Below are 26,663 nucleotides of genomic sequence, written 5' to 3'. Positions count from 1 at the left end.
TAAGTTGAGTCTTTGAGTAACACACACCTTAACAGTTGCGCACCTGTAGTTGATGTGTGTGTGTATGTGTCTCTGTGTGTGTGTGTGTGTGTGTGTGTGTGTGTGTGTGTGTGTGTGTGTGTGTGTGTGCGCTCGCAGCCTTACCTGCCTGTCACCATGAGTGACAGGAGAAGTGGGGGGGTGTTCGGGAGCCCAGCAGCTGGCGTCACACCTGCACAGTCGCACACGCACTTCCATTGGGGACCATCGCGTTCCCTCCTTCTTTGTTAGCAAGCAGAGACACTTTACAAATAATTTATTTGTTTCGCGCTTGTTTTTCTTTCGGTTTCCTTCTGGCAATTTGTTGTTGAAATAATTTATATTCAAAACAACAGCGATGGAAATATACAGAAGAAAAACACTGACAAAGTCTCACATGACAGGCAACTTGTCTGTGCACTTCAGTGGGAGCGAAAGTTGAGAAGTAAAGATAAAGCACGCTAACGCAGATTTGAAAAGGCAGGTTTTTGGCCCAAACTGACTCACCAGTTTAGTCTCCACTTTAACTTTTGCAATTATTTAAATCAAGCAAGCTGACATTTGAATATTAATAGACTTCACTTACGCACATGAAACAATTACATGTTTTGTGTGATTGTCAAGAGGGGTGAAAAAGAGCCTCAGTCCCTGCTGTTATACACCCACCCACACACACACACACACACACAAATACACAGCACTGAGGCAGGGCCCGAACAAATTTAATTTAGAGACATTCTCTCCTTCCCTCCACATCCTGGGCTTTTAAGACACTGAAGTGACTGTTCTTCGCCCGTGTAAAAGAACCCCATTATCAAAGCATTAAGATATGATTAAACTGACATTTTCTTAAGAAAACGAAAAGAGTTGGGAATAAAGGGAAAGAGAGAACTACATACTCCAGATCTTATCAGTGGGAAGGTGGGAGGAGGGGGTGCGGGTGTACATACTGATCTTTGAAGGAGCTTATTACAGAGCAAGCTAAGAAGACAAGCGCAGTGGTGTACTGATCAGAGGTATGCAAGCCAAATGCACCTGCTAGATTTCGCTATCATCCACAGAGTGTCAGTCAGTGCTGAGGCCCCTGACTGACGCTGGGTGCAACCGGAACGCTTCTCGGGGCACACTGCAAGAAATATCCAGCTTAGTCCAGCACTGGAGGCTTGCAGAAGAGCTGATAACAGTGTCCTTTAAGGAAAAAGGGGTGAGAAATTAAAGTGGTTTTTACTTGTTCTGAGATTTTTTTTCAAACCATGAAACATATCTGTATGATGTTATCACCCATTGTGAAGTATAAATCTGAGATGCAAATGGTTTTATGCTTCCAGATTTTCACATTATACATTTCAGGCCACAGAAAGTTTTTTTTCTGACTCAAAAACATTTGTTTGAGCATTTTGACAGAAAGCGTCGATTTGCTTCTCAGCAATAGATGCAAAAGCCTTTGATCATATTATAAGTTCTGCTAAATGTACAGTTCAAGAGAAGAGTGGATTTTGACAGTGTGTTTCTGCCATCCTGTTGTTGTTGGTCTTTCTTGTACTTGTCTGCTATATTTTTTCAGCGTGTTTGTACTTTGTTGCTTAAACAAATCATCACTGTCAGTGTCTCAATTCTTAATATAGTCACCTTATGTGTGTATATATATATATATATATTAGGGGTGCTACAACTACACATGTTTCTTTTCCAACTATTTATTTATGAGTGACTTATGTATGTATGTATGTATATATATGTATATATTGTACTATTCTTAGTTAGTGTATTGTCTGTCTTGTCTTAATGTTGGTTTAAAATGGAGCACTGTAACAAAAAATAATTTCCCCCAGGGATCAATAAAGTATTCTGATTCTGATTCTGATATATATATATATATATATTAGGGGTGCAACAATAATCCTATCGATATTGAACCGTTCAATACAGTGCTTTCAGTTTAGTACGCATATGTATCGAACCATACAAAAAATTTTATTTACTTTATCAACTTTTCTTCTGACGATGCTGTCTGTGTTGAGCGCTCAGTGGATCTGCGTTCGACTACTCCGCCTAGGCTGCACTGTCGAGTGCAGATCCACTGGGCGCAGTGCAAGCTAGCAAGACAGAAGCTAAGCTCGTTGCAACATGGCAACTGCCTGAACGCTACCCGAAATTGAACCTCTCCCACCCTCATTCAGCTCTGGCATTTGGAACTATCTTGGTGTTCATGTGAAGCATGACCCTGATGGTAAGCGCTTCATGGACAAAAGTAAAACAGTATGTCGGATGTGCCACGCAATGCTCAATTGGTGGGAACTAGTGCGTTAGCGCAGTTAGCTTGTTAACGCCTTCCAGCCCCACGCACGGGGCAATCCGTGGTAACTCGTTAACGGAGATTTGCCGCGTTATGGCGTTAATGTCATTTTAACGAGATTAACGCTGATAGCACTAGCGGGAACACAACGAATATGACTGCACATTTACACCGACATCATCCTAGTGCAAAGACAAGTGGAAGCAGACAAAAACAACAAGCATGCATGCTACAAACTTTACCCAAGTCATTTAGACAGCCGTTAGCACATGATTCTCCTTATGGGGACCTGATATGTTTAATATGCTGCTGAGAATATAGCCCAGAAGAAGAGTAGTATAGCTTTTATTTTGGAAAGAGACATTTCTCTGTAATAAACTATTTTTCCAAAGATGAGTGATTTCTCAATCAGATGGATTTTTTAAATTATTATTATTTTGTTGTTTCAGCAACATTAAATTTAAAAACTGTACTTTTGAGTTAAAATATATATTTATAATTTTAATAAATGACAAATTAAAAAGGCATGAACATTTTTTTGTATCGAAAAAATATCTAACCGTGACACCAAAGTATCCAACTGCACAGTGAATTTTGTGGATATGAGATGTGTATATATATATATATATATATATATATATATATATATATATATATATATATATATATATATATATATATATCAGCACACAAGTAAGTGAGGCTATTATAGTGATAAAGTAAAATGTGGGTAAACTCAGATTAGGTCTGTATGATCTTTACTACACGTCAGCATTTGGAATATGGGGCAATCAGTGGTTTCTGCAACCCTTACTGACATTTATTAGAAAGCTATGAAAGTAATAATAATAGTAATTCTCTCTTTACTAAATGATGTGCGAGGTATTTTAGCAGGTTCCAGTCTTGTGTTTTAAATTAGTTTCAACATAAAATTTTATTATATTATTTTATAGTTCACTACATGTGTCTCGATCAGCTGACATCACATTTTAGTGCATCCACAAGCCTACTTTATGTAAGTTTAAGATTAACAGCTCAGTATGGAGGGAATACAGGTTAAGGAGCTAATGGCTAAACCTAATGCCTTCTTAGAGGCTCATTCTACTTAGTCTGTGGACTTTAACTTCACCGGTCACTATTTTTAATATTTTGTCTTTACACTGAATTCTGAATCAGTTTTATCCCTTTTAAAACCGTCCCTGCTAGCTTTAGCGCAAACAGAATATTTCTTTAAAGCCCTCATAAGAAGTGTTACACCTTGAAAGAATGTCCTGCAACAACCAAGAGGAAGCCTTATTTTAGCTCATTAACACGTGTCAAATTTAAATGCTATACAGAGAATTATCTCTTATCTGATTAGTTGTTTAGCCTTGTCTATTGCCAAGCTAAACAAATACCTGAATCAAGAGGCAACTGCAGGATTAAAAAATAATATATTAGTTTAAAAAGCTGTACTTACCTCCACCTGAAACACATCTACCTGGGGTAAATAGCCATGTTATGTGTGTGCTTTTTTTAAATTTTTTATTTTTAGGTTAAATATACCTTACATTCTGCTGCAAATTATGGTTCCACATCACCTAGCTAGCCAGCCAGTGCTACATTAGCTGGCTATGACCAGGATGCCAAGGTCCCCAAACCATGCAGTATATTATTTAAAAGGGTTGTACACAAACCAGTGCTTGACATTTTTATTGCAGTAGATTAGTTGTTATTTCAACCATAATTAGTTGGTTAGTTTGCATTTGCTTTATGTATTTTATGTAAGTTCTCTGTGTAATGTGAGCGAGTTATTGGATTGTGTATACAGATTAGCTTGGCTAGTTGGGCCAGATAACTGATATCAATTGTGCAAAAAAAAAAAAAAAAAGAAGCTAGATAAGCTTAACCCTCTAGTTAAATTGACTGTCAAGGACCTCATGGGTATTAGCTTTCTTTTTTTTCATTAAAAAAACTGTATTGTGAATTGTGTCTATGAATAAAAATCACCTTATTAGCCGAAAAAAGGCAGCCATTTTTATGAAATTTACCAGTATGTAAATGTTTTTTTTCTCATTTTTTCAAAAATATTTTGAACAAATTTTATGCATCAAATCACTCAAGTGGTTAACAGGTGGCATAGTACCATTTTTCTGTTCTATCCCTTTGAGGTTATCATAACTTACTTTGTTCATAAATACAAACAACTTACTAGATCGCTGTCTTAACCAGAGGTAAGTTATTAAAATTAATTATTTAATTTGGCGTTTGTAGCAATGTCTTTCATGAAGTTTTTAAAAGCTATTCAGCTCGGATACAAGGCTACAGATCAGCCTTGCTACAATTTTGTCCTAAGTCACTCACAGTATTGATATAAAAAAACAAAACAATTAAAAAATAATATTTACGTACATAAACCACCATTTAAAAAAATTGACAAAACTTTTGACAGGACTACGCCAGCTGCAAATAAAATTATTTTTCTTTTTTTAAATTAAAGTGAATGAGTAAGACCTATTAAACACTTAAGTGCTGTCTCTCAATCATATTCACGACATAATTTCTTTAAAAAAAATCCACAGCTGAAATAAACAGTAGTGTTTGTAGCCTGTGGACTAACAAAGACACCATATTTTTTAGCCACTCTGTGAACAAGTGACCAACAATAGACTACTTTTTCATTCTCTAATCTAGTTATTTTTTTTCAGGAAACTTTAATTGTGGTATTTTTGCCAGGAGTGATTATTTTAGCCCCTTAGTGCATAAAAATGAACGAATGTACACAAACTGTAAATAAGCTGTGGAATAATTTACCATGTAAGTAACATATGGAATTTTCTGTTTAAAATGTACATTGAAATCATAACTACACTAAATGGCATGTTGAGTAGGACATTTTTTGCAGTGCTGACCAGGGAGTGGAAGTAGCACCCCCTTCGATTTTTCTTTCATCACCCCCACAGACAATATAAAGCCTGCATTAGATACAGGGGGCTCGGGGGTAGCGCGCATGAATGTCAGGATTTTCTTCTGAGGCTCCCAACTACAGCCGAGGTATGCTCAGCATGTGATTTGAAATCTGTGTAATTTTTTGAAAGGCATCACATAATCAAGAGGAGTCAAAAGCTTTCTGGCAGTAATTGCCTTGTGGCCACAGACAGAATGTACAACACTTTGCAATCTTTCCCTGGAGAGATTTCTAACAAATAAAACCCAAGATTGAACCCTGTTCTGTGCTCTTGAAATTTGCATTCAGCTCTCTGTATTTACATATTAACTGAGTCACTGTTAAAAAAGTCAAATAAAAATCAAGCCACTCTTTTCCTTATACTCTGTCTCCCATGCATCGTATTTTTAAATCTGAGTTTGCCCAGAATGAAGCCATCTGCAAGAACAAAGCCCTCCTTTTGGTGAAAGTTTTTGCGGGCAAAGCACTGAATGAAATCGACTGGCTCTGCAACATTTTTTTTTTAGATTTCACCATAAGAGAAGATTGAAAATCTTTATTTACTGTACATCTATCCGCTTGATGTGACGCCAGCTGCCAAGATGCACGAGGAAAACAAGTAATATACTGTCAAAAGATCTGAACGGAGATATAACAGAGACATTTTGATTTATAGTCTGATCAGCTCTTTTTCTGCGTGAGCTGCATGAAACTTCCTCTCTCGCTCTTCTTTAATTATCCTATCTTTTTTCCCTTCTCTTTCAGAGCCCACTTCTATTTTTCCCCCCCATTTCTTTCACACAATTTTATCTCTTTCCTTCTCATCGTTTTCAACTTTCCTTCCTGTACCACACCCAACCTCTAAGCCCAGTGGATGCTCCCACCGAGGGGTCTGGTTTGAGCTGTATCATCATCTAACCACTGGGAAGAACAGACGGAGGTGGAGGGGAAGAGGGGGGGGGGGGGGGGGGGGGGCAGCATCAAAAAAAGGTAATCAAAAGGAATCAGTGAGCAACATAAGATAAAACAAAAACTCCCCTTTCTCCTCTTCCTGCCTTGTTTCGCAGTTTGGAGAAAAAGGAAGGAGACATGAAATGAGCATCGGTGTGTGGAGAAAAAGATTGTTGCTGATTTCCACAGTTTCACTCAACACACTCCTGCTGAGTTAATAAATCTGACCTCTGCTTAATTAAAATAACAAACCATCCTCCACTGAGGGGGGATGGAAAAAAAAGGACAAGCAGTTTGAGAATTATTCTAACTAATCGCTAATTAAGATTTTGCAAAAACAACAAGAAACCTGTCAAGGAGGATGTCTCTATTTTTAGAGTATATAATATATGAAGAAAGAGCAGCTGTGTGTAGGCACCTCCCTCCAAAGTTACAGCTCCTGTGGAGGGAGCGGTGTTACTGTTGCTTCAGTAAGCTAGAAGAAATCTAATTGAGCAGTGCATTTAATACTTTAGTTAAAACTACTGAAGAGAAAAAGAAAAAAAAATCTCCTAGAACAAGCAACCCAGCAGGAAAACCATCACATTTACAAGTGGTTATTTAGGATGTTAGGCTACTGCGCCCTTTTCTGAGGAAAGAATCAGTTGCTTCGTTAATTGCTAATTTTGTAGTGTTGATCTTTTGACCAAGCAAGGTGAACGAGGCCAGGAACACAGTCACAACATAATGATTGCGCTGTAATAACTGCGTCTTCTCTCTAGTCTTGAATCTTGGCCCCTGCTACCGTGAGGGCTGTAATTCTGCAGCAAGGAGTGTTAAGAGGATATCATTATCCTGTGTTTTCCGACTAAGCTGCAGATTTGGTTAAATATAGTAGCCTTTTTTTCTCCCTCTCTCTCTCTGGTTGTTGTTTCCTCTCTCTTTTTCAGTTTTGCATTAAAGCTGGGTCAAGTCGACCCCTCCCATGGCAATTCTTTTTCAAACAGAGCTGCCAAAGCGCCTCCTCCTCCTCCTCTGCCACAAATGTAGCCAATATCGATGCCATGCTCAAAAAACTGATTGAAAGGAGACTTACATGTTTCAAAGCATGCTGGGAGCTGGGGGCCAGGCGAAAGCCCAAAGAATTAGGGCTGAGACAGTCACCAGTATGCTATAAAAAGGCAACATATGCCCCACAAGTCCAGCAGTGCACCGCCGATGCAGGCTGTGTTTCTGAAGGGAGTTTTGAATGAAAATGTACATATATTTTTACATTTTTATGTTATAATTGAAAAAAAAATCCCTCTTTTTCTTTGGATTAAATTGAAAAGTATTAAAAAATACACGTAAGCGAGGGAATAAAACCTGTGGTCAGTTGCAATAAAATTTCAAAAGAAATGCTGTTTCTTATTTTTGAATGTCACGTTTTACTAATGATCTTATTTGACAGTGGGCACTAATCCATTCAGTTCCTCCAAAACCTCCCTTGGAATTAGGTCAGGGCAATGAAAACATGAGTGACGCGTTCACTTGGTCTTTATTTTGGAGCAGATTCTTTTTTCTTTTCTTTTTTTTTTGAAGGACACAGCAGAGAGACATGACACCACTGACTGAAAGTTAATTAATGAAAGTGTGATTTTATGAATCCCGTTTTATTCTCTGACATTCAAAGATCTCTTCAGAAATTATCAACAGCAGATTTGTGAAAAGAGATTTTTAATTAGTCCAAAGCCAATGAGTGAGGAGTGTCTCGATTTTTTCCGCTGATAGCCGCAGTTTATCAGAAGATGATAAAGGAGGAAAAAAAAATATAACCCATTCATCCAAATCCCCCAAAGAGTCCCATTGTTATATAGTGTTCGTCTCTAAAATCTGAGAACATAATAGAAATTCTGTGGCGAAGTGTGGAGCTGCACACTAACGTTTGCATATTTATTCAGCTGTCATATCTATCTGAGCAGATCATCAGAGGAGATAAACTAAAGAGATGAGGGAATAATGGCTCTCGCTGAGAGGCTGCCGAATGATACAAGCATATTCCTGAAAAACACCAGGAACTGGGTAAACAAGAATGTACTCTACAAAGCCCATGCAATGCAGAAATGAGCTGCGGTTAATGATGGTGATGATGGCGACGATAATGATGATGAAGATGCGGTGAATAAAATTTGAATGATGGAAAAGTTCTGAGGGGTAACAATGCAAACAAAAAGCGAAACTTCTCCTCCGTCGCTTGAAACTGGCTACTTCAACGAGGCAAACCAGACACTGACAGCATGCATTATTCACTCCGTTATTTTTACCCTCCTGTGTCCAGCAGTGATACAAACCTGTGTGCACGAAGCAGCTAATGTCTTCATTCCCATATAGATGCAGTGGAATGGGTGCTCGCAGCACACTGAGTAACCTTTGTGGAAAATGTTCCTGAAAAGAACACAGCCTCTGACATTTAGTGAAAGAAGCCTCTAAGGTCATGCTGTTGATACCTCTTGTGAAAACTCAAATGAAACATTATCAGGGGGCAGGGAGGCATGCACAAAATGTTCCCTGTGATTTGCACTAGATACATGCAGAATGCCCCTTTTTTCTCCTCTCTTTTTTTTTTAAACAGCACGCGTTTGCACGAGTTGGAGAGGTTGACCTCTCGTTTCGCTGCTGCGGCACTTTGATAGGCATTCGTCTGTGAGCGAGGCTATCACGGGTAGCCTCGTGTCATCTATCCCTCAATGCATATGTGCACCCACTCAGTGAGGACAGTATAGAACAGCTAATTGAACAATATCAAGGATGTGACAAGAGGACCAGAGGAGAAACTCTGCTCAATGGTGCCATCTAGTGCTTTAACAGAATGAGCTCTACAGTACAGTAAGAGCTCTCACCCCCTGCTACTGCTGCTGCTACTGCTGCTGCTGCTGCCGAGGAAGTTTGGATAACAATTATCTGTTGTATTTGCATTAATGTGATTGCTTTGTCTGCAGACTCATCTGACTGCAATTATAAAGAGTAGCATTAAAACACTAATTAATTAACTCAATTGTGGGTAGATTGATTAATTCTAAACAAACATGAGATCGCAGCAAGCAAATGAGCTCTGGAGTGCCGATGCATCTGGGAGTGCTGCTGCAGAAGACATTTTGATTATCTGCAGACACATGTAGTTGCAAATCTTTTAATTAACATAAATAGATAGTGGGAGTGAGTCGGTTGTACAACTCTCCTACTTGTTACTTGTAATCATAATTTGGTCAGTTTTTTTTTTTTTTTAAAGGCTGAGGGTGTAAATGTGCTGCAGTTGCTTTGAGGGGTGGCTCAATTATTCCAAAGTTTGCTGCGCATGTGCGCGGGCGTGCACACGTGCACATGCGCAGCCCGTAGCGTAAGTGTGAGTTTTGAGAGCGGAGCAAAATGAGTCTTGACATGGAAAGTCATCCCCACAAAAAGAGATGATCAAATTATGATCGAAACAAAACAGATGGCCACATAAATCACCCATTCACGTGTTGGACTGGTGCCTCCGTTGCAAAACTATGAATCACTGCCTATCGATGGGAGGATCAAAACAGAAGGGCTGCGATGAATGCAAACAAATCCAAAAGATATTACTGAGATGAGGAGCATTCATCCTCATCCTCATTCATGGAGGTTTTTGTTCAGATATCATATTGTTTTTGGTAAAATGTCCACAAAAACCCAAAACCGAATAATTTGACAGCGCAGTTTAAATAGAGAAAGATGAAATGTTGACAGTGAGATTGAATGATTTTCATTTTCTGTTAATGTGATTTTTCTGTGTGTGTACACGTGTTTTATGTTTAAAATGATGAGCCTTCAGAGAGAATTTCTTACAGATTGGTGATTTTGATGCAAAAATATCTCTTTTTTTTTTCATTGCACATTTTTCATGCATGCACACACCTTCATTATCCAGAAAAAATCCTGGGCTCCTGAACTAGATTTAAAAGGGAGCAGTCAGTCAGAGCTCCCTTTCTCAGTGTGCTGTCAGCATCTGCACATGCAGAAAAGCCTAATCAGAGAGATACCAGTAAAGTGCATGTAATACTTTAGAGATTTAATGCAGTTTTTAATTGGATAGAGGCCCATTATTTTTCAATACAGAAGGGGCACTGAGGCACATAAAGCTCTTGAATATTTTTGCAAATCGTGTTCAACAGCATAGTGATTAACCATGGCACTAAATTTGCCTCACAAAATGAAAAGCAAACTTCATGCAAGGCGTAATTTAATTGTTTCCCTTCACATTTTCTGCCTCCCATTGTTGGAAGCTTAACATTTTTAGAGTCTGCTTAACAGCTGCCTTGTGATGCTTGAGCTCCAACATTGTGACTGACAAATGTTTTGAAGTAGCTGCAGACTTCCTAGTGTCTTTGCAGGCAACGTGTCAGGGAATCTGACTTCACTTAATGTCACATTTGAAGCCTTCTTACATGGATTTAAAAAATAATAATAATAATTTAAGGCTCCAAATTACCACTAAATGTATAATTCAATATTTGTAATGCATCTGCTATTTTTTTTAAAAAATTTGTTTCTTTTTTAAAAAAATTGTCAGCACAACTCAGCTGCACATTCATGATCCACATTTTTACACAGAGGCAGCAAATAAAAAAGGACAGATATTTCCAAAATGTCCCTGCACCTGGAATTGCATAAATGTTTTTCTTTAAACCACTGCCTACTCTCAGATAATATAAATATCTGCTTTGCGTGCAAATGTATATTATTTTTGTTCCAACATATCACATAATTGTGTTGAGCATTTTTTTTAATTGTACCATAAAAGATTTGAGCAGTCAGAACATCAGGTCACGTTTTCATTGCAACCTGAGGAGAACACTGCCATCTGGGCTGCAATTAGTGGAAATGCAATTCTGGGCCATTTGCTTGTTTGCATGAATATCCAGAGTCAGAAGCAGAATCGTGTTAATTACTGGTTATGAATTTTCAAATATAATACATTATTTAATTTAAAAATAAGAGCAGGATTATTGAAATGTGTATTCCAATGAAACTGTTACAAATACAGTGTATCGGCTATAGAGAAAAACACTTGAAACAATAATGCTGTGGCTATAAATTGATTACAAGCAGCACGCGAGTGTTGTTGGTTACTGTGTGCAAGGCGTGAAAGGACTCGCAGAGGGTGAAACTTATGCACAGCCTGTGTTGTGAATGAAAGTGTGCAGATGGTTATGCTACATTTCTGTTGAATCAAAAATGCCAAGTAGTGGTTACGTTTAAAAACTGTAGTAGCACGCTGATGGATGAGTGGGTTAGTCATCAGTGGGATGCACCCTCTTCTTTAGCATGATCCATTTCAGCGTATCCCATATAAGAGAGGAGGTGATATAAATTACAGGACATGGGTGGGGATGCTGCGCACTGATTATCTGTGTTTTCTTTATTTACTTTGCAGGTGTGTTACAGTACTGGAGCATGGACATGGTGGCAGTAACAAGAGACGGTGTGCTGTTTCTTCTGCTGGGATTTTTAATGATCATCTTCCTGAAGATGGAAGCTCTAAAAACATGGAAGGCCGCATGAACCTGAAAGCTTCCACTTTGGGAGGGTTGTTTCTACCGGGTAAAGCCCAATAAAAACTGAAGCACAGTAAAGCAGGTCTTTCACGTAGCTCCACTTAGCAACTCTGATTTTGTTTGACAAACTACCTCTTAGAAATGCATTTAAGTTAACAGCAAAACTACAAATAAAAGTCTGGCAGATTTAAATAAAATGATTTTAGATAAGCAAGGAGACGATTTTCATTTCCTTTGCATTAAAATCTACTGTGATTATTCAGCAGAAATTCAATAAATCATTTACAGGAATTCCAGTCTAACCGCTGCGTGATCTTCTTTTCTTCTTCCTCACATCTGCAGTATCTTTAACGCACATTTGCTGTAGCTGCAATGTGATATGTGGATTTGTGCTACAAACGCAGTAAACAAGCCTCTCGCTGCCTGAGCGGAGAGCACTGATAATCTGCCTGAGCATTATCTTATGTCACTTTTTTGTGCATGCTATGCCCTTCTAATGCCAGAGTTTTTACCATGTCAACACTCAAAGCCGCGCTCGCTGAATTTCAATTCAGTCATAAAAGAAAGTGACATCTGTGTTGGTTTGTAGTGCCGGTGGAGGAAATAAAATGATAACAACAGCCTTGCTCTAAATCCAGCAGAATGGCAACTTCCCTCATTCAGCAACACAGAGACTTTTGAGGAGATGCCATTGCTGCCTCATTGCTTTTTCACTCCCTCTGATTACTCCTCTCATCTTATGTAAATCCTCTTAAGTCACATGTTATTGTTTATTGCAACTGTGAAGGTTAGGTGTTCCTAAGCCTTGTGCGTGCTCTTATCTCGCCAGTGCATGCATCTTTGTCTCTCCGATGTGTCTTGTTTTCGTAATACACTAATGGATGGGAAAAAGTTGTCTGGACTGATGCGGCGAAGACAACCAATCCACTGCAGTAAAATATTAATCTCTCCCGGTGGCTAACAACTCTTCATGAAAGAGAGGCAGTTGCATGCTCTAGGGATATCACGGCATTATCAGCAGCCTGCTGTGTTTGGGTTTTTTTCCTTTATATTAAATATAAACAGTTCCAACAGATGTGTTTATTTATTGGTGGTGGAAGTCAAAGGCTTTCTTAGCAAATGACCACGCTCTTCCAAAGGATATGCTCTTCAGGTGTTCCACTAATACTGATTTAATATATGTGTTGCTGCCACTGTTTCCACAAGTCAAAATGTGTGCCTTCAAACAGTTATCTAGAAACAGAGGTGACATACTTGCTTTTAATACTGAAGCTGAAGTCTCTTTTTCTGGTAGCAGGAAGTGAAAAATGAACTTTTGCCAGTGGATTGTTCAACATTTCTTGATATATGATCTTTTGTAATGCGGTGTTATTTTTTTTTAAATATGTATTCATATTTACAAACTGTGGTATTATAAGACATGATAATATTTATACATTTTTATTGTATATTTGTTTTGAATTCTCTGTATGTTTCTCAGATCCTTAAACTCCATGTTTGTAGTCCACAACTGCTTTAAAACTACATTTCCCTTGAATATTGTGTCAGGGAAACAAACATCCTTAATTAGGTTTTCATGGGTTTGCTTTTTGTTTGCTTAAAGGAAGCTTGTACAGTATAACACAAAACTACAAACACTAAACACTAAAATAATATTTTCATATTCAGAAATGTTTTGTAAAGTGCAAAGACTTGAGATTGTACATCTACTATGTCTAAGTAAACAGTGCCGTTGCTTTACACGGGATCTTTCTAGAAAAAGACGCCACTCATACACATCTCACAGTTTTTACAATATGAGGTAACTAATATTTCTATTCAGCTGCTTGAGTATCTTGGAAAATTTTGGCAATAGTAATGTGTGCGATGTAAAGGGCATTGATCTCTGAGATAATGGAACCACAAAAAGTACACTTTTCCCCATGATACCTTGAAACATATATTTTTTTAAAGCACTATAATGTCAGTGACCACAGTGTGTTTGGTGATTTGATGAAACGTTACTCTAGAATTTGTTCCTTCTACAGGAATCTGTTTTCCTTTTCTGTTTCTGAATCAAGTGTAGTTATAAATTAGTGAGGAGATGGAAATAAAGTAGATTTTTGGCTTTCGAAATCAAACTTTAGGTTTAATATCTGAAAAGGTTTCATAGATACATAGAATCCTAATATAAAAGGACTATCATAGTGACGGATTCCAAATTTCTACCCAAATACTCAGTAAATTTTGACTGTGAAAGTTAAAATACAATGGTCTAAATCATCTCATATGTTTCTATGCAGGGCTTTTTCTGCAAATATAGAGTTTAGATAAGTATTATATCAATTTATGACGTCTTCATGAGTGCAAGGCAACAACAGTATTCCGTTACTGGAAATAACTGATATACAATATCATATTCAGAGTGCAGCTAGATTTCCTTCCTGAGGGCCCCTGAGACTGTGCCTTACAGTTTCATTATTTCTGCAAGCAAAAGGAAATTAATCTGTGAACTGAACGTATGATTTAATTACGTTTACTGACACAAAATTGATTAAACTGAACTGATTAATAACAATTCAGAAAAAATAACCGTTTTAGTGATTTTCTCAGCTTTTCACTATGAGAAAATTTATGCTACACATTTCAATATTTTACATATGGAACAGTTACTTATTTATTAGTTATTAAAGACATCGGCTCAGTTTTGGCACACAGTGAGTCAGTCCATCCAAGACTTCTATGATATTCTCCACATTCTTATGCATACCGAGTTAGTGTAAATCATTATTAGGAAGGCCAAATCTTTTTGGATTACTGACCTGGGGCGTTTCTGTCCTTTGACATCTCATATGAACTTTGGAGTTGACCTGCGTAGCTTCTTTGGCACAGCTTCTGGGTTCCACTGCACACAGACGATCTCAGCGTCAGAGTGCAGAGATCGGTTCAGTTTGCGCAAATTGTGTCCTTACGCAGTCCTAACACTCTGAGTTGCGCGGAGCAGGAATGGAAGAGCCCAGCGGGATCCTGATTAAAGGAGGCAAAGTTGTGAACGAGGACTGCTCCGTGATCGGCGACGTTTACATCGAAAATGGGAAAATAGTTGAGGTTGGACTGAATCTTCAGATTCCAAAAAGAGTGCGAGTCATTGATGCCACCGATAAACTGGTGATCCCCGGTGGCATCGACACGCACACGCACATGGAACTGGCGTTCATGGGAACCAGAGCTGTGGACGACTTCCATATTGGAACCAAAGTAGAGTTTCATTTAAAATGAATCTGTCATATTAATTTCATGTTGCTTGGCAAGATATGTTTGGCTATGTTTAGCAAATCAAAAAAGCTGGTAGTAAGAGTAATCACCTTCACCTATTATGAGTGGAAGTGGAAGTGCATGCGATGGATGCAAGTCCTATTTTTCTTTTTTAATCAAAAGCTGAATTTGGAATTTGAGAGTAGAATCAAATGAATATTGGATAAAATATGAATAAAACACTACAGCGACTTGAGAATCACCTCTGTCTTAAAATAGCATCAGTATGCAGTTTTGCGTCATAAGTATTTGACAACAGCTTTAATTCAGGGAATTTAAGCAAAATATTGCATAATTTTTTGGGAAGGAAAATACATAGACAGACACTTTTAGAAGCTCAAAAATAATTGGACAAACAAAAATAATTTCATATATTAAGTTGTTTTGAATACTTGGATGAAAATCCTTAAGTCAGTGACTGCCTGAAGTCTAGAAGCTGTGGAAATCACTGAATGCTGTGTTTCCTCTCTTGAGATGCTCTGCCAGGCCTTTACTGCAGTCAAGTTCGGTTGTTTGTGTGTCTCTCTCTACCTTCAGTTTTGTGTTTAATAACTGAAAAGTATGCTCTGTTGGGTTGATATCAGGTGACTGATTTAGCCACTGAAGAACATCCCCTTCCTTTACCTCGAGCAGTGGGAAGTGCAAATCCATTTTGCAACATTTGGTTGAATCTGATCAGAGATTATAGCCCTGAACGCTTCAGAATTCATCCTGCTGCTTCTATCAGCAGTCACAAAAACACAAATCAATAAACACTTTGACTAGTTCCACTGGCAGCTGTACATACCTATGCAATAATATTGCCTCCACCATGTTTGGCAGATGGTGAGGTGTGCTTTGGCTCATGAGCTGTTTCTCTCCTTCTCCACAGTTTTCTCTTCCCATCATGTCTCCATTCCTCTCTTGATTGTATTCTTTGACACTGATATATCTACCTCCTCGAGACGTTGGTTAGATGTTGGGAAATTGTTTTTCTTAACAGTGGGGGTAACTCTGTTGTCAGAGTTAGCCTTCTTCTCAATGCAGTTTGATTCAGTTTCATTTATGTGGCTCCAAATCTTCTTGATCCCGCAAAGAATTAATCTGCAGGACAAAATCAGATCAGAGGTCATTGTAAAGCTGATGCCCACGACTTCTCAACATTTGTATCAGGTGTTATTTTAATGGGAGTGACAATAAGAAATCTGTCAATCATTGTTTATTCAGGCACCATTCACAAAGATGATTGTTTTTAACATCTGGACTAGTAGCCACACTCAAATCACTTTTTTCCCAGCATTTTCTACTTCACAGGTTAATCATTTGCTTACTTCTCTGTGGTAATGTGTGTATTTCACCAGGCTGCTCTGGCAGGAGGGACCACAATGATCCTGGACTTTGTCATCCCCCAGAAGGGCAAGTCTCTTCTGGAGGCTCATGACCGATGGCGTGAGACGGCTGATCCCAAAGTTTGCTGCGACTACTCGTTGCACGTTGCGGTCACATGGTGGAGTGACAAGGTGAATGAGAGTGAATCCTTTTGTTTTAGTAGACTACTAGTATTTACTGTCTAGACACTAAAACTAATGACACTAGGTCAAGTAGGTTTGCCCAGTCCAAATATTGCTGCCCCCTTTTCCCCAGAGCTCCATACATGTCTCCCTTATTACAATCATTTTTCTTTTTTAGGTCAAGAAAGAGATGGAGACTCTGGCCAGAGAGAAAGGAGTAAATTCCTTCAAGATGTTTATGGCCTATAAAGATGTGTTTATGCTGCAGGATTCTGAGCTATATGCTGCTTTTGCTCAGTGTAAGGAGGTCGGAGCCATAGCTCAGGTTCATGCTGAGAATGGAGATTTGATTGCAGAGGTTGGTGTGAACCACACGAAACAAATGAAAACAGATTTTGAAAAAGAAGTTGCTTGTATTAATGAGCTACAATTTTTGTTTTTTTCTTACAGCTACTTATTGCCTATACTGTACAGGGGGGGGAAAGTTGCTAATAGTAAAGTAGATCTGATATTTGACATTCCAAACTTAAGCAATATGGTTATTTTTTGTAAAATATCAAGAGTTTAACTTGAGAAATGAAACAACCTAAGCGTGGTGAGATACTAAAGCTAAACAACACAAGCCTATATGCTGTTTTTGATTTTCTGTCAGTGAAGGTTTTGTAAGTGCAGCTCAGGTAATCAGTGTCAGAGTATAAACACACCAGAGCCCACAAGGAATGCTAAGTTAATGTTTCACCCTGATGGCAGCTAAGCTTCACTTTGTGTCCAAAGAATAACAAACACTGTGGCTGTGAGGAACAGAGAGGAACTGTGGTGCTGAATGAGGAAGACAGGAGCGGCAGAGAAGCATGTGAGAGTTGTGCAGGACATGTATGAGGACAGGGAATAGTGGTGAGAAGCGCAGTGACAGAAGGGTTCAAGGTGGCAGTGGGATTACGTCAGGGATGGGCTCTGAGCCCCTTCTTGTTTGCAGTGGTGATGGATAGACTGACAGATGAGGTCAGCCAGGAGTCTATGTCTAGACTATGATGTTTGCACACAACATTGTGATCTATAGTGAGCATGCAGTAGGTATGTTCTGGAAAAGTATTAAAAGTTAGTTGAAGCAACACACATTACATTTGTGTGAATGAGAGGGAGACAGGTGGAAAGGAGAACATCCAAGGAGTAGTGGTAGTGGAGACAAGATGAGTCTATGGATGGTCAGTGATTCAAAGCAACGGCATGAGAAGTATGGAAGAGAGTCGAGGCTGGATTAAGACTAATGTCAGTCATAATTTATGACAGAAGGACAGAAGCATGAGTGAAAGGGAAGGTTTACAAGATGGTAGTGAGACCTGCTATGATTTATGGTTTGAAGAAGGTAAAGCTAACAAAAAGACACGAGGTTGAGCCGGAGGTGTGCAGGGCTGAAGATTTTCATTGGCAGTGACCCGAAAGGACAAGATTAGAAACGAGTACATCAGAGGGACAGCTCAGGTTGAGCAGTTTGGAGACAAAGATAGAGAGACAGGTCTGAGATGGTTTGGACACGCGCTGAGGAGGGATAGTGGATATACTGGAACTTTGTGGAGCTACCAGGCAGGAGGGAAAGAGGAAGACCTCAGAGGAGGTTTATGGGTGTAATAAAGGAAGCATTCAGAGGACTGATTTGACAGAAGAGGATAGGGATATGTTGGGATGGAGGCAGATGGTCCGCTGTTACCCCTGAAAGAAGAAGATGAAGAAGGTTGGTTGAAAGCCTCGTGACACGCGATGTTGGAGCAATGCCAAGGAAAAAAGATGAAATCTGTCATTATCTGTCACCAGAAACCTTCCCCACAGATATTTTGACAAGTTATGTCAGGATAAGCATAGGTATAATTAATAGCATATATCCAGTTAAGGTGTTCAAGTTTCAGAGGGATAGGAATAGTCATGGTGGCTCACTGAATTGACATGAATTGGAAATTAACGATGTAATTTCTATTAATATTAGACAGAACTGCAGCTACATTCAGACAGTCAAAATCCCCACTATGAGAAAGATCTGTTATTTCTTATGTGCATTTTCCAGCATTTTTTCAAGTGTCATGGCAAAAAACTACCACCAGGGGGTAGCAAATACTCAACAACAACTCGTGGATCTGTTGTTGCTCAGAGCAACATGAATACTGTATTATTGCTGCTTGGAAGTGTGTTAAATGTCTTTCCAGCACTACAGTAAGGCACTCACATGTTATTATTCATAGTAGCAAATTTTAATTCAATCGAATCAATATAGATTCATCAAGTATAAATCTGACTGTCTGGTCAGTCCGTCTCTGCCTTGAAGTGCCACCGTGCCGTGTTAACCTTCCATCTCCTTTAACCTTTAATCCTGACTTGTTGTCCCTGCTGTGAACTGACAGGGGGCTAAGAAGATGCTGTCCATGGGCATCACAGGACCAGAGGGCCATGAACTGTGTCGGCCAGAAGAGGTGGAGGCCGAAGCCACCCAGCGAGCTATCACCATCGCCCATGCTGTCAACTGCCCGCTCTATGTGGTTCATGTCATGAGTAAATCTGCCGCCAAGGTTGTGTCTAACGCACGCAGAGATGGTGAGTGTGGACTCCTCCCTCCTGCTGTTTAAAGAGGGTGAGGCTGAGAGCTGATGAGCTTCAGAACTGGTTTCAGTTTTCTTTGTTTTATGTTTTAGTCAAATATTGAGTTATACAGTGTTTGCACATTTTGTTTTTTGTTGCTATGGCAAAAAATAAAGCCACTGAGAATTTTATCTCAGCATGAGGTTTCTGATTGCTCTCGAGCAGATAAAGTATACTCGGTTTTAGTAAACATCCGACACAGGTTTTTTCTTTCTTTCTTTCTGAACAGGGCGTGTAGTGTTTGGGGAGCCAATTGCTGCCGGTTTGGGCACTGATGGTACCCACTGTTGGCACAAAGACTGGGCCCATGCTGCTGGTTTTGTCATGGGTCCTCCGCTTAGACCTGACCCCAGCACACCTGGGTACCTTATGGACCTACTAGCTAAGTAGGTAGAACTGAAAGTCCAGCAATATTGCTTGCTGGTGGTTTTTATTCAGTGCAGTGTGTGTTTTTTCCTGTCTCTCTCCCCGTACCCCCAACCAGTCGTGACAGATGGCTGCCCCTCCCTGGGCCTGGTTTTGCTGGAGGTTTATTCCTGTTAAAAGGGAGTTTTTCCTTCCCACCTTCACCAAGTGGTTTCTCATAGGGTACAGTCTGATGGTTGGAATTCTTTTTCTATTGTTGTAGGGTCTTTACTTATATAAAGTGCCTTGAAGCAACTGTTGTTGGGATTTGGTGCTATATAAATGAAACTGAGTTGAATTGAAATTCAATTCGGTTTGTATTTTGGCTACAGCTACAGATTTTTTTAGGCTATGGGAGTTTAGAAGTTCAGAATCCCATGTGATCCCACGCAGAATCAGCTAATACAGATTTATCCAAATCAGACAAAATGTATCTGGATCAATTGTACTATGTTTTTGCTGGTTTTTTGCTGCTACAGTTTTTGTTTGTGCTGGTATCATTTTGAAAATATTAATAAAAGAACATTTCTGAAGTAATTTAAAAGCATGCCACTTGGTGCGTATTAGTTGGACCTGAATCAGAGGTTCTGTTGACGAGTTAGGTCCAGCAGGCCTCAGGTTGGAGCACCAAACCCTAAACAGCTTGAAAAATACATAGTTTGTATCTGTCATTGTTCCATGTGATAAAAATAGCCCAAACATTGTTTGGTCAAATTGTTCATCCAAGGTCAACCACATTGACCTTTGAGAAACTTTTATTAATATCTTTAAAATGATAGAGGCACAAAGAGCCATTTTTGCAGCACAAACATTGAATACCACGTCTGTTGGATTTAAAGAAGGTGGGGATTTTAGCATTTTAGGATCATGTTCACATATGACATCTTTGCATGACAGAACTTTCACTTGCAATTTTGAATCGTACGACAGACTGTGTTAACAACAGTGATTTCTGGAAGTGTTTCTGAGGCTGTGCAGCTATTCCTATGACTAAATCATTCAGTCTGAAGGCCTATAGATCAGGGACAACTAATATTCATTTTGAGCCTTATCGATTGTGCACTGAGATTTCTCCAGATTCTCAGAATCTTTTAGTTATATTTTTTTCTGTAGATGATGAAATATTCAAAGCTTTAGCAATGTTATGTTAAGGAAAATTATTCACAAATTGTTCCACAATTCGTACAGTTTTTTTTTTTCAGATTGGTGAACCTCTGCCCATCTTTACTAATGAGAAACTCAGCCTCTCTAAGATGCTCTTTCTATACCCAGTCTCATTATTGACTTTTGTCAATTAACTTAATTAGTTGCAAAATACGTTAGCTCCAAATTAGCTCAAAATGAACTAAGATTTTCCATGAAATAGTAAAAATGTCTCAGTTTAAAAATTTGATGAGCTTTCTATATTCTATTGTGAATAAAATGAAGGTTTATAAGATTTGATAATTTGACATGCTGTCGCAACTTTTTTGGGAGTGAGGATTTAGAATTGACCAAAGTGACCCTCAAGGTTACTGATACATTTTTTAGGTTATTCCATCATCAGTTTGGACATAACAGTCATTTTCCTTCTGTTCATTGTGCCAGTGATGATCTAAGCGTGACAGGGACGGACAACTGCACCTTCTCTGTGTGCCAGAAAGCCCTGGGCAAGGACGACTTCACCAAGATCCCTAACGGTGTGAACGGTGTCGAGGACAGAATGTCTGTCATCTGGGAAAAAGGAGTGGTTAGTACTAAGGATATACTCACTTTTTTAGTTGTCTTTTTTTAAAGCACCGGTTTCTTGACAACAAGTTTTAAAGATGCCATGTGGTTAATGTTCGCATAACAAAAAGTAGCAAATACACATTTTTGACTCTGTACCGGCCCATTTGCATTCATGACGGCGTGCCATGATGTTTAATGTTGGGTTACTGTTTTTACTATCAAATATTAATAATTCTACTTTTCTCACAATTATTTGGATGATATGCGTATTTCTTTTTTCCTGCAACACACAATAAACTCCCAGAGGTGCAGATGGCTGCACGATTGCAAGCACTGCATTTTCTGGCCATTGTTGTGGGGACTGTGTATCAGCTCAGCTGCCCCAAGGCCACTGGAAAGATTTACTTTGTGCAACAGTGCTTACAAATCACACATTAGATGATATTTTGGCTGAAATGAGTTGCTTGCACTGACCTTTTGTCTGCTAATTCTGTGTATTGTTGTCATCCAGTGTGGCCCCCTAACTCAAACTGGGTGCTTTGTGCATTTTCTTCTCCCCTCAGCATAGTGGCAAAATGGACGAGAATCGATTTGTGGCTGTCACCAGCAGCAACGCAGCAAAAATCTTCAACTTCTACCCGCAGAAAGGCCGAATCGCCAAGAACTCGGATGCTGATGTGGTTATATGGGACCCAAGGATGACCAGGTGAGAACTCCAGCTCAGGTCATTCAGCAGTCTGGAAGAAATCTTTAGAAATCGAGCAGTGAAAGAAAGCCTTCAGCTGGTGTACGTAAAGTTTTAAAAGTGCATGATGAATGCAAATCCTGATGTTAAAAATGGTAACGTCGCCACTGTCTCCATCAGAACTCCATCACACGGTGATGCTGATCCATTTGGCACACTTGAGAGCGTGTCTTAAGTGTGCCAGGCACTTCACTAACTAAGATAAGGTTTTTAAGTTTAGCTGTAAAGCATGTAGGCGACAGATACAGGCACCTAAAAAGAGAAGAGCTATATCTTTCATCCTGTGCCACGTCAACACTAACGCACTCACTAACCCTCCACATAAGCTGATTACGTCTATGCTCCATCCAAAAGTCGGTGTATGTCATCACTTATCTATAGCTGCAAATTAAAGCATAACACAATTTACATATGAATGAAATTCATCACTCTATTAAAAAAAAATTTAAATTGCTGTTTGGTAATTTTATATTTTTAGGAAAAGATTTTAACACACTTACATAAAGCATGAGTGAGACGATGCTGATGGGTCATGGTAAGAATTTTGAAACTGACGAATATTTCATGTGGGAGCTAAACCAATTTCCTTCGTGCAGAATACACGGCGTTATGGCTGCTTTCAGGAATGTGCTCAGAATATCGCAAAACTGGTCATGTGATTGTGTTGTATTATTTGAGCTGTTGTGTGAAGCACAAGCACAAACAAAGACAGTTTGCGTTCCAGCATCATGTGTACTGTAGCACAATCTTATATGACCTGGAAATAGCAATGCACCGCTCTGTTTGCTGAAGGATCTGGGCTGCGTCCCTCAGGGATCTAACCCACTGTGGATGTGAGTTGATGAAGAGCATAAACCCCAGTGTAATTTTCTGTAAATGAATTTACTGATAATAATACAAAAACAACAAAAAAAGATTATGTCAGGACCAATAAACTCCACAGTTGTTACTATGACGTGCTTTCCAGTTTGTCTTTCCTCTCAGACCTGTCACTCCTGGACATCAGCTGTTGTCCATTTAAGTTGTGTCTTTACCATATGCGCATGTCTGTGGAAGTCATAATGCCTTTCAAGCATGAGAGCGCATTGTATTTGATTGCTGCACAGTGAATTCATCTGTGAAACTGTGTAATTAATTTGCCGTCAGCACAAGTGTCACTTCATAACATCCGGGACCAGGGGCCACAAACAGTTGCATAACCGCCTCCCCCCCACAAAAAAACCCAAATCCCTAGGAAGCTCACTCAGTTGACTTGTTTCTCATAATTGGGTGAGCTGAATAATGAGGACACATCTTGTTTTCGTCAGTGCACACTAGGCATGGTGTCTGGCTTCACAAATCCACAGGAAACATGTTTGTGAATGGAGAGTAAAAGGGGTCAATGAAAAAAGAAAGAAAGACATCCGGTGCATTTCATGGAAGCAGCTGAGTCACACTTACTTTGCTGTTCCCTGCTGACTTGGTCTTTCACTCAAATGTGATTTATTTGTTCGACATCATCAGTTTGTACTGTGCAGAGCATTTCATACATTTATTATGAAGAGATTTTCTACAGTCCTAATCAACTTACTTCACGTAGTTGTGCAAATATACATGTTGTAACTTAAAGCTGCTGTGATCAGTCATTTTCTGCAGATTGCCCACTCCTCTCTCTCTCTTATATTTTTGTTTGTTGGTCCAGTCAATTCCAACTTTGGTTTCAGTTTTTGATTGAATGGGCTCGAGTTAGTAATTATATGGAATCTGTCTGTGATAATACAGCCACAAATTCACATTAACTCCCATTAATTTGATGCTGTATACATCAGAAATTCAGACGTTTGTCAACATGCATAAATACATTGGGTGACTTTCATGTGTTTGGCTGATCATATACACCTGTTCAGCTGTTGGTTGAACAGGTGTACCTTTTTTACATTTTAATCCAGAAACTAAAACCTAAGAAACGAAGAAATTCTATCATTTCTTTATAAATCAAACCTGGCAAGCCCGTGTGAACTAAAGCCCCAGTTTCCTGTCCTTAGCTCACAGGTGTGGCACCCAATATGGTCTTCTGTTGCTGTAGGCCATCTGTTTCAAAGTTCGACATGTGTACATTTAACAGCAGTATTGTCATTGTACACCATTTAAATTACTTTAATAATTTCTGCTACTAAACTCCATCACAGCTATGCTAAATTTATTTTGCTGAGAACTGAAAAATGTTGCCGCTCTTGTGTTTCTTTGTTCATATTTCCCATCAGGTTCCAGCTTGCACAGTCTTTTTTTATATCTGGATACTGGCTATGCTGCAATATTATGTGGCTGTGCTCACGCAGCAGCCTTTGGATAGATGCCACAATAATGTAATAGGCAGCAGTGAAAATGTTGAGGTGCCTTTTTATTGTCTGAAAGAAGCTTAGTGTATGTGCTTAGTGAGCATTTAAGAGCCTCACATGAGCAAAAGTTTTGAATAATACATTATATTACTGCTGCACAGTGAACCAACTGCAAGTACATCTTGGCCTGATTCAATCAGTTTCAGATGAGGATGGACTGCATTAAGTTTTCACAATAGATTTATCCTTTTCTTTGGTATTCAGAAAGCATCCAGCAATTATCTAACGCAGGCTACATGTGACCAATGAGTTTAGCTCATAAAAAGCCTCCACTGACTGTTTTTAAAGCTGCCAATGTATCTTTATGTAGGAAAATATCTGCCAAGACTCATCACCAGGCTGTGGACTACAACATCTTTGAGGGTATGGAGTGTCATGGGGTACCTGTCATTACCATCTCCAGAGGCAAAGTGGTGTATGAGGATGGGCAGCTGAAGGTGTCACCAGGACATGGCCAGTTCATCCACAGAAAACCATTTTCTGAGTTTGTTTACAAAAGAATCAAGCAGCGGGAGCAGGTTAGTAAAGTCTTAGCGTCAGAAGTGTCACTGAAGTTCCACATTTTTTGGATGTGAACTTAATGGGTAGTGCATACACATACATATACAAAAGTGTTGCGATTTTGCAAAAAAAATTTGCTCTTGAAAAAATGCACTCAAAAAAATCAAGTTGACATCAAGCGATGATTAGCTGGCCCTGAAACAGAGATTCTGGGTTCATCCAGTTCTCGTGAGAGGGCAGCATCAGGGAGAATTTCAGGGTTTGGTCCAAGAGTTCAGGCTGTATCACGATAGCTTTCATAGGTGAGTCTGAAAAATATCTTTAACACACAAAATATTCACACCATTTTTACACATCTGGTGTGTAAAAGCCTTTAGCCTAACTGTTCCCTCTTTTATTTACTATTTATGGTCAGTTGAGGTAAGCAAACTGGATGCTGGTTGTAGCGTCATATATGCTGTAAGCATATAAATTTGGATTAAATTACCCAGAATATTGCAAATAAGTATATCTCAATAAGATGAACTATACAGGAGACTACAGACTACAGACTCAGGTGTGATTTTGACTCAGTCTACTTCTGATATTTGCTAAAACTGATATTTTCCTGTGTCCATTCCAAGTGCAGATCATGAATTGCACAGAGGACATACATTGGCAGGACCGCTTAGCTGTAAAACACTTTTCATAGTTAATTCAGAATTATGAACTTGAAGCAACCAGACTGGGAGTAGGTACCACGCACAGGATGACCTAATGTTTCTGTCTGCTTTGTATTTGACCTGCAGGTGAGGAAACCTACAGCTGTGACCAGAAAGCCATATGAAGGCAAAGTCATTTCTGTCTGAACACATACCTGGGAACTTAAAGGGCACCTTAAATCTCCAACAATGCAACCCAGAAGCTACCCATTGCACAAACAACAAGTGTTTTCTCAAAGACAACCTTCATTGGAGTAGCTTTTTGCATTTCAAGCATATGAGGGTTATAACATGTTGAATTTCTGCCTGAGTCAATGCTCCGCTGGAAGAGGAAACTGAGTCACATACAGCTGTATCTGCAGCCAGCTCTGTTCAGTACACAGATCACAAAAACCAACTCTGCTGCTGCAAACTATACATTTATTACTAACACCATTATGTAATAACGCAACTGTCAAGGGTTGACAATTTGTTCAAACACAGTAAGAGAGAAATGAGACACTGGCAGACCGACTCAGAGTTTCAAAGACGTGCGCACGGGTGAGAGTCTCTGAGCAGACTAACACACCGAGCACCGTTTACTCGCTTTATTTATAAGGCAAAATGGGTTACATAATACTTCCTCTTTCAACTGAAGAGGGGAGAGCTCAGGCATTGTCTTAGCTATCTAACTTCTGCACACAAACTGAAAAACAACGACACAGCAGTATTCATGCTTATCTGACATCGCAGACACTGAAGTAAAGAATGCATGTATATATCCTGTCTTTGTCAAACATCTCACACACTTAAGTAAGGAATACATTGTGTTCTTTTCAACAGTAAGCTTTACCGTGTGAAAATATATAAACACTTGATTATAAGGCATACTTGTTTCTACTTGATTATACTTTAATGATTTAACTAAAATAAAAATTCTCTTAACATTCCCTCCTGATGTTAATATATTTCACATGTTTTACTCAATGCATAGTCACTTGTTAGTCACATTTTCAACTTGCACGTCATTCAGTGAAATAATTAAACAACAAGCTTGTCAAGATTGTCATAGAGATTTTCTTCTCTCTCTCCCACACTCAGCATATC

The 26,663-nt window shown here is 39.1% G+C and overlaps 1 protein-coding gene across 1 annotated transcript; it reads left to right on the top strand.

The window, feature by feature from the left end:
• Positions 1–14,606: 14,606 nt before the first annotated feature.
• Positions 14,607–26,024, top strand: dpys (dihydropyrimidinase). The gene is made up of 9 exons (XM_082551467.1): positions 14,607–14,962; positions 16,360–16,518; positions 16,688–16,867; positions 18,903–19,092; positions 19,367–19,523; positions 21,130–21,271; positions 21,816–21,958; positions 24,686–24,893; positions 25,665–26,024. Exons 1-9 carry the CDS (start codon positions 14,711–14,713, stop codon positions 25,722–25,724), a joined length of 1,491 nt encoding a protein of 496 aa, XP_082407593.1. The 5' UTR covers positions 14,607–14,710; the 3' UTR covers positions 25,725–26,024.
• Positions 26,025–26,663: the final 639 nt, after the last annotated feature.

Source organism: Aulonocara stuartgranti (assembly GCF_965226115.1).
Source record: "Aulonocara stuartgranti genome assembly, chromosome: 11".
NCBI classification, from domain to species: domain Eukaryota; kingdom Metazoa; phylum Chordata; class Actinopteri; order Cichliformes; family Cichlidae; genus Aulonocara; species Aulonocara stuartgranti.
This window is presented reverse-complemented; position numbering and strand designations above follow the sequence as displayed.